Raw genomic sequence first — 9,494 nt, 5'->3', positions numbered from 1 at the left:
TCAAGCTTTTGTAATGGGGCTACAGTTTCTATAATAATAATCAATCCAGGAGATGAAAGAGTTTTAACATTTGAGAGAGAAATATCTGGTGACTTTTTTCTGAAATTTTGTAATCAGTGACTGTTGCAATGCAAACGGTCTGTAAGCAAAAATATCAATAATTTATCATATATACGGTTTGATACGTTACTCTTGATTTTTTGGTACGAATTGTAGAATGTATTTTGTAAACTACTCTTGTTGTTTGGGTACAAATTGTGGAATGTATTCTGCAAATTTTACAATTTAATACGGCTTGGCTAAACAAGACACACCACCAAAGAAAATTCCTTTATGCTCTGAGTTGGGTGTCTATTGTGTTTGTGTGGCATTTTACAAAAAATCAAACTAATCCGACACATCTAGACAATATTCTTAGTTGAAGCATGAGGCTATTACTAAAATATGTTGAAATAGTATGTGCCTGTTTGTTATATGTTTCTCTCTAAAAAATGAGTTTCTCAAATAAATTATGTTGAAAAATGAAAATGAAATAGTTATTTTGATTAATTTTTAAGAAAATCATTTCTAATAGAGGAAAAAAGAAAAATATAATTTATGTTTATTTTGTTTTTCAACATTATTTATTAAAAATTATTTTAACATGCAGTTTTCAAATTGAATCTTTTTCAACTATGACTTTTATTTTTTTAAAAAATCTTTAAAAATAATCTCTAAATTACTTTTACATAAAAAACGATCTGTAGAAAATCTAAAATAAATAGGTCCACTTTCATATAAAAGAGGTCCATATATCTCATAGTATATGCTACTTTTTTTTTTCTTTCTTTGTAGATTAATTAACAAACATCATCTAAAACTCACACATATAGAACACAATTACTACTTAAAGTTCTGAGTTCAAAATCGGATGAAGATATTTAGTTTAGCAATATCAACATTGTTAGTTGAGCTAGTCTTGCATATCATAATATATGTTCAACTTGACAATATACGTATTCAATTATTGGACAAAAACAATATCCCACCATGTCAAGGTATCATGTCAACCAAGAGAAGTTGAAATTTATTCAAACCAACATATTTTTATGAAAATTCACATTTATTGATCAAAAAGTTTTACAAATCTCTATTACTATCAAGGTATCATCGACGAACTACAAATGATAGATTCTAAACTCCTCATCCCGCCCAACCTTGAACCCACAAAACAAATTCTTCGCATTGAACACATTCGTCATAGAACTCAACCCTTCAACTACTATCAAAAATAGAAAAGGAGACAAAGGGTCTGCATGTCGAAAGACTACGTCCACAGGAAAACTCGTTTGTTGCACTGCCATTCACTAACATTGATGATGTGACTGTTTAGAGAATTACTCTCTCTAACGAAGCACAAAATTAATTTTAAAATAACCATATCAAGACACTCTATTCCTACCGAATCAAACACTTTCTCAGAATAGACATTGAATATAACTAGATCTCTTTTCCTCTTTTTTTTCTTCTTCTTCTTGATCCACCATCTCATTAGTAATCACGATTCCAATAATGTTTTTCAATCTATTAGCTTGTACTTTTGATAAAATTTTGTAAATGCAACGCACCAAAGAAATGTTTTTAAAGTCAGATAACGATTGTGGATTATCGTTCTTTGTAATCAACACTATAAATGTATAATTCAACCCTCGAATCAAACTAATTCCCTATTATATAAAAAGTCATTGTAGAAAAGGTCTTCCTAAATAACCTTCCAAAATTACTTCAAAAATTCAAAATTAACATCATTCAGACCTGGACACTTGAAGTTATCACAATTCCAAACCACACTCTTTATCTTCTTGGATGAGAAAGACAATGTTAGGAAGTCGCCACACCCTCAAAATAACTTTTAAAAGGCAAATTATTTAGTGATGACCTAGAAAAAGATTTAGATTTAAATTGGTTATGAAAATGGCTGAAAATTAACTTTCTAAACTCAAGCACCCCTTTAATTTTCTCCCCATTAGCCATGATGGAAATAGAATTAATTCTTCTCATATGAGCAACCTAACCATGGAAGAATTTGGTATTCTAATCCACTCTCTTTCAACCTATGAGCTCTCTATTTCTGCCACTAAATACTCAGGTCCGACCTTGGGGAAGTGCAAACAGCTCAACCAAGTCGGGCCTCCAAAATTCATGGGCCTAAAAAATATTTATAGCTTAATACCCACGGCCACACCCCACTCAAATAAAAAAAAATATATATGTTTCTTCTTTTTTGTTCTTCAGTACACATTTAGGTTTCTTCATCTCACTTAACACCTCTCTTTCGCTTAATATATATTTTTTATTTCGTTTCATGTTTAGAAGTTCTTCTGATTCTTATTTTTTTTTTAATGAAGCTTAGTTACGCTTATTAGTAATTACTTTTAAAAATTTCAGTGTATAATTGCTAATTCTGGTTCTAATATGTGTTGAATGTTGAATGTCAAAATTTTTGTTGTATGTTGAATGTTAGAAAATATAATTGCTAATTTTGTTATATGCTAGACGTTGAATGTTGACTAATTTTGGTATCTGTTGCTAACATATACCTACATTTTTTTTTCATACACACATCCAATCACAATTTATATATGTAGATATTTTTAAAAATGTTTTAGGAATTAACATCATAACAGATGTCAACATACAATGTATGTTCGCAGTGCAACCTTGCTCTTAAAATGTTTGCGTTAACAAACAACGTATGTATGCACTGCAACCTTTAGAGTCAGCGATGCAGTTGAACAATTGTGATCATATCATCCACCCCGATTATTGGAGCAAATTCTTTGGTCTAGGCACGCCAACATGTCTTTAATCGAACCTCTCATCCAATATTTTTGGTTGAAAAGTTGGCCATGGAAATGATTTACCCAGTGTTCCTACCGGTTTTATTTGGAAAGATAGTTATTCTTTCATTTATGCTCAATTTGACACGAGACCTGCTCCATGGTCTCAAATCCTAAATCAAGTCGATGACATTTATGTTTATTAGATTTCATAATTGAAAATCGAGAACTGAACCAATCAAGTTCAAGGTTCGTTATTTCAATTCGGTTTTTGAACCAAACTTAAAAAAAAATTAGTTCAGTTTAGCTTGGTTTGATTGGTTTCATCGGTTTTATTCGAACCTCTTACATTGTACTATTTTTCGTCTCATCATAAGATCAAAAAAGCTGGAAACAACCTCGTAAATATTGGCAGCATTTGGGTTATTTTCGTCCCAACAATACCCCTCTTCATCATTCCGATTTCCGACATAGTTAGCTTTCACACACACTTTCACAACACAACACATTCTCTGTCCGACACATTTCTTTCCCCTCTATCAATCAGGTTAGGGTTTGGATTAGGGTTAGGGTTTCACCTTCGAATGCATCAAAATACCCAAATTCTACACTATCACCAACAATGTACAACTCTATGAACATGTCCGACCAGATCAAGAACAACGAAGATCCTGACAACAACAACAATCACATCCATTTCGAGTCACAAACCCTTGAAGATGCTTCCGGCGAAGGTGAAGGTCAAATCACTGATGTTTCACTTGAAAATGTTTATGTTTCTGGCGATGGAAACCACCCTGATATGTCTGTTCAACAATTCGACGATTCTAGCCAGCTCACACTTTCGTTTCGTGGCCAAGTTTATGTCTTTGATTCTGTTACCCCTGAAAAGGTTCAATTTTTCCCCTTTTTATTTTCCCCTTTTCAATTTTAATTAGTTTCTTCCTTGTGAATTGTGAAAGATTGATTTTTTTTGTTTTGTTACAGGTTCAATCAGTGCTGTTACTGTTAGGTGGATGTGAATTAAATCCGGGTTCACAATGTTTGGACACATCGCCTCTAAATCAGAGGGTATAAATATAAATTTTGATATATAATTATACATTATTGTTGTAGAATTTGACTCCCAGGATGAAGTTACTGACAATTTTTTATTTTTTTAAATTATTTGGGTATTTGTGTAGAGTGGTGCTGAATTTCCTACAAGATGTAGTCAGCCGCAACGAGCAGCGTCCTTGATTAGGTTTCGTCAGAAGAGGAAAGAGCGAAACTTTGATAAGAAAGTTAGATATGAAGTGCGTCAAGAAGTTGCACTAAGGTCTGAATCTTATTGTAAGCGTACTTATTTTCTAGTTAAAATTTATCGTGCGCTGTTATATTTAAAAATCGTTCTTAGTTATGATCTTTTTTGCACATGATGGTTTGGAACGGATTTGTTTCTTTTAAAACCATTTTAATTGTAAGTAATAGATATACAACATCAACCAAGCATTATCCCACTAAGTGGGGTTGGCTAATTGTAAGTAATAGATATATTATTGAATATTGATTGGTATGGTAGAGATCCAACAAGATGTGCTTTACAGTGTGTTCTCACTGTGAAGTAATGTGAAATATATACTTTTCTGTGAGATAGTATGCACAATGTTAATTGAAGTTTTGTCGGAAGGGAAATGTTAAAGTCACACTCGCTAACACATTCCATTAGACACACTCCAATCAATTAATGCCACATCACCCGTTTTTCTAATTTTTTTCCTTCTAACCGGTTCGTCAAGTTGGAGAGAGAGATTTTTAATTTATTTTATATTATTACAGAAATTGCTAGTTGTCGCGACAGAAAACCCAGCCACAAACACTCGTTTACTTGATATATTTCCTAAACTATACCGAGGACTTCCCATGTTTTCCAGTAAGGAATAAATTTAATTGGTCAAACACTTTCCGTGATCGGTTCGAAATGAATTCTCTCAAATGAATAGCAATGCTCTATTATTATTTGGGTTGAACTTCACGTCTTCGACATTCACTCTCTCCTCCAAAAGACCAAAATTGTATCAAGTTATCATCTTCTACAATTAATCAATTTGTGAATTTGAAGTTTTGTAATTAGTACAAGGGTACAATTGGTACTGATTGTAGAAGAGAAGAAAGCAAAGGAATGGTGGGTTTCATAAGGAAAAATACCACACACGTAGTTGATACATCTGCAAAGAGGGATTTAATGTTGGAACTGTTTTCCAGTGTAGTATGAACGACAGAAGCTACAGAGATGATGACCTCATACAGTTTTCTTTTTGTTTTTTGATAGATACCTGGTACAGTTTTGGAGGAGTGGGGGAATGTGGAAGATGAAAAATTCAGCCCAAATAATAATATAAAATAAATAAAATATTAAAACAACCGCTCTCCAACTTGAAGAACCGGTTAAAAGGTAAAAATTAAAAAAGTGGGTGGTGTTGCATTAATTAATTGAAGTGTGTTTAATGGAGTGTGTTAGAGAGTTTGACCTTAGCATTTCTCTTGTCTGAAAATTGATAAAAAATCTATCTTTTTGCTACCATGTGATGATGCGATGTGAATAACTAGGACTATTCTATGACATGATTAAAGGGGCAATTCTGCTGTGGATTAAATTCAAAATTTTACTCCTTCCGTTCAATACAAGGATCACATTTGCACACAAAAAATGTCCCAAAATTGTTGAAGGAATCTATCGTAATTTGATGATTAATTATGATATGCTATGCTGACATATTATGCAAACTGATATCTTATAAGCTTCTAATTTCAAAAGAATATTGTTGAATCTTGTGGGTGTAACAAATGCATGTGCATTATTCAGTCTCATTTCATTTGTTTGTATGTCTTGTAATTCACTCCTTGAAGCAGTATTTTTTCTAGGCTGAAATAAAAGCACCCTCAGTAAATAGACTCCGAAAGCTCTTCCCTTGTATTTCTTTCAATGAGTGATTTACACAAAGCTATTTTCAAAATCGGATGATAGAAAAGATTTTGGTTTCTACCTATTTTTATGTACACATATATGTGAATCTAATATGATATGATAGGCAAAAATTAAGGTGTAGACGTTATATAAATTAAATAGAACAGATATTTATACATGTAAAAACACTAAACACTGATGCACCACCCTCATTGCTTCCAATTGCTTGTGGTAGAGCATTTCACTGTTATGGATAAGTCCTGCAAACAGCTCCTGCTGGCTGAAACGCGTGACACTCCTTCCTCTGATTTGCACCATTCTGCCTGTTTTCATCATACATCTCCCTCTCAAAATTTGTTGTTTTTTCCCGCTGCTTATCTTACAAACAGACTGCTGATCAAACAGCTCTTGTTTTCAATTGTGTATTGAAACTTCTTTTACTGATGATTTGTTTTGAAGTACAAAGGTTTAAAGCCATTAGGATATTAATTAGGTGTGTTATAGTTTTCCAAGTTGTTTCATTTCTGCTAGCAGCCAGTGTCATTCTTCCATTTACTATTTCACATATAGCATTTTTGGGGGCAGACACTTCAATCCGTGTTTTGTCTCTGTCCTTAACCACATTATTTTTGTATTTCCATGTTTCTGATTTAGGAGACAAATATTTGCCATAATAAGGTTAAGACAACAAACATTAGCTCTTATATGTTTTTGGTTCTTCTTGACATCTGCACATCTTTAATCCTTAATTAAATACAAAGTGACTTCAAGTATAATTCATACTGTAATAGCATCCTCCATCAGTATGTTGGATGCTTGATACATCCAACAATTGTATTGCTTGCCTGCTTGAATGAAAGATTATATTCCGTACTTTGTGATTTGGTTCTTTGGTGTCTTCATTCAACACACTTTTTTTGAAACACACTCATATATTTATCACTTTTTCAAAAGTTTATTGGCTTAAAAAATATACCAATGCTAAAGTGTAGCTCCAAAAGACTGTGCTAGTGTTCCTCTTTATTGGGATGTTCTAGTTATTTGGATTGTATTGACAAATGGCCTGGTGCTTTGGTGCCTGTTACTTCATAATAATTTAATGTCCTGCAATTTTTATTATCGCCATCAATGTAGCTGTTCAAATTTCTTTACACCTTACCTATTTCTTTTCTATTTTTAAAATGCAGGATGCAACGTAGTAAGGGTCAATTTACATCAGCTAAGAAACAAGATGGAGGTAACAGTTGGGGTTCTGATCCAGAGTCAGGGCAAGATGTGGTTCAATCAGAAACGTCGTAAGTTTTTGACTGAATATGGGTTTCTTGTGGTGCTGTTTTAGATTTGCCGTTAGATGTTTTACTATCTCCTTGATTTACATGGTTTTACAGATGCACACACTGTGGAATCAGTTCAAAATCTACCCCTATGATGCGAAGGGGGCCGTCTGGCCCTAGGACACTATGCAATGCTTGTGGGCTTTTCTGGGCAAATAGGGTAAGTATTCATCATCCATATGTTTTGTTTTGGGTAGAAAACCTCTTGTTCATGTTCATCTATCTAAAGCAGTTGAAATTGAAAAGAAAAAAAAAAAAAGATAAACTTTTTCCTATGTCTCTTTAGTGCTATGGGTTAAACGGCAGGTCTTGGATCGCACTTCACTTCGTTATTAAAGAATGGATTGTCCACCTGCAGTGTGGACAAACTTTTCTTCCCACCAGATGGCATTGATGTAGAAGTGTGAGTCTCATATCAGCTAGATGTGAGACACAGAACTCTCATTGTAATCAGAAGGCTCCCCCGGCCTTGCTGTTAGGACCTAGGGACGGACTCTGCATCAAGTCACCTGTTCTTTCATTTTATTGGAATTGCAAAACAGAATTTTTAATTGTTGGTTGAGAGTTGGTTTCATTTTGAGATGACATCGAAGACTTGCATTTTCATTCATTCTAAAATATCAGCATTGTGAACTCTTTCTCCCTAAAATCATTGTGTGTGATATCTGTTTATTGATATCAATTTCAATGTGCTATTTTAACTATTTTCTTCATGAATGGCAAATATTTATCTATACTCCTTTACCTCCCATTTTAAAGCGGGTTGAAATTGAGTGACTTTATGAAGGGAAAGTTATGGTGACTTAAGTGTATTTTAGGGTGTTTTGTGAGAGAGGAAGATGAAAGAGAAAGGGTAGTTAGGATGAGAGAGATAGATAGAGAGAAAGTCATGGCAACTTTGCCTCCACAAAGTCACCCAGTCCTAACCCTTTCAAGCTCTGTTGTTAATAGCGGCCGCGCCGCCCGCTATAGCGGAGCGGAAAAAAACAGCCCAGCGCTCCTAGCCGCGACGAAAAAAAGCGGCCCGCTATTCAGGAGTGCGGGGGGAATTTGATGCTGCCAAAGCAGCCGCTACACACACACCACGCAGAAAGACGGTTTTGCACATTACTTTAAACGGTTTTAAGGGTAGTTTTATAATTTTTGAAACATTAACTTCATGAATTTTAAGTAATGTTTAAGGTATTTTAGTATTTCTTTTTGAACAATATGGTATTTTAGTATTAAATATACTAGTGTCCGCGCCACAAAATAGCGCCCTCTACCGTACCGCACCAATTTGTGGGGTGGCCGCGCCGCGCCACATTTTCGCTTTGACAACATAGTTTCAAAGCATGTCAAGGGAGGTGAATCTATATTCTTTTAAGCATTAAATTCAAATTTATCCAACCGTGAAGCCAATGATTCTAATTGTGGATCTGCCAGCAGCCGCACATTCTGACATTGAAATTTTGTAGGGTACTTTGAGGGATCTATCTACTGCTAGGAGAAATCACGAACAACATACTCTTGCGTCACCTGAGCAGGTATGCTGTCATTCACTAGATTGGATTATTGTTTAATTGTGTAGTTGCCAGTACATTAGTTGCAAATTCCGACTAAGAAATTTTGCAGGGTATGAGGGATCTATCTAATTCAAAGAGAAACCACCAACCGCACCCTCTTCCACAACCTGAGCAGGTATGCTTATGTTGACTTCATTGGGTTGTTGTTTACTCAGAGTGGTAGTAAATGCATTTGTTTACCAATATTTACATTTGATGATCAGGTCGGTGAGGGTAATGAGGACTTGAACTGTGGGACTGCTCCTGCGCATAACGAATCTGTTGATGATAAAACAGCTGTGGTATCCGATCAATGAGTTTTCCAATCATTGGCTTTGGCACTCGCAAATTTATTGTAATTCCAATGGATTCGACTGATAGAATGTACAGCTCTAGAGAGGCTTTCGTCAACACATGAGATCTATTTAAAATATGCTCCTGGATTAGTTGAATTAGCTGTTTATCTCGGAATGTATAAAGTGGAATTTGAATGATGACTTAATTTAGTTTTCATTGGGTGGACACTAGTTTTAGTTTGATACTTTAATTATTGTGAAATTGTGGGTGGCATTTAGCCTCGGACAGATTTTCCCACCATGGGAAAGTTGCTTTTTTAATGCCAATTGTCTAGTCAAACATTTTTTTTCTTCTTTCAAGTGTTGCTAAATATTCAATAGGAAAGGAAATTTGTTTCCCATGATGGGAAAGTTTATGCAGAACCATAGATATATTAGTTTTTTATTTCAATGGTTGAGATTCATTACCTGTTAATGGCCATAACTTTTTGATGGCAATACTCAAACAAAAATGAGACCTCAATCAAAAAAGTAATAAACACTTGTATATTTAT

At 34.3% G+C, this 9,494-nt stretch overlaps 1 protein-coding gene across 1 annotated transcript; it reads left to right on the top strand.

Moving 5' to 3' along the window:
- Positions 1–3,302: 3,302 nt before the first annotated feature.
- LOC146941957 (GATA transcription factor 25-like) lies at positions 3,303–9,291 on the top strand. The gene is made up of 8 exons (XM_085755879.1): positions 3,303–3,711; positions 3,807–3,890; positions 4,004–4,137; positions 6,954–7,061; positions 7,155–7,260; positions 8,558–8,626; positions 8,715–8,780; positions 8,869–9,291. The coding sequence occupies exons 1-8, from the start codon at positions 3,442–3,444 to the stop codon at positions 8,959–8,961; spliced, it is 930 nt and encodes a 309-aa protein (XP_085612005.1). The 5' UTR covers positions 3,303–3,441; the 3' UTR covers positions 8,962–9,291.
- Positions 9,292–9,494: the final 203 nt, after the last annotated feature.

This window comes from Medicago sativa, chromosome 3 (assembly GCF_051527215.1).
Source record: "Medicago sativa cultivar Bolivia chromosome 3, Bolivia_mono, whole genome shotgun sequence".
Taxonomy (NCBI): Eukaryota; Viridiplantae; Streptophyta; class Magnoliopsida; order Fabales; family Fabaceae; genus Medicago; species Medicago sativa.
This window is presented reverse-complemented; position numbering and strand designations above follow the sequence as displayed.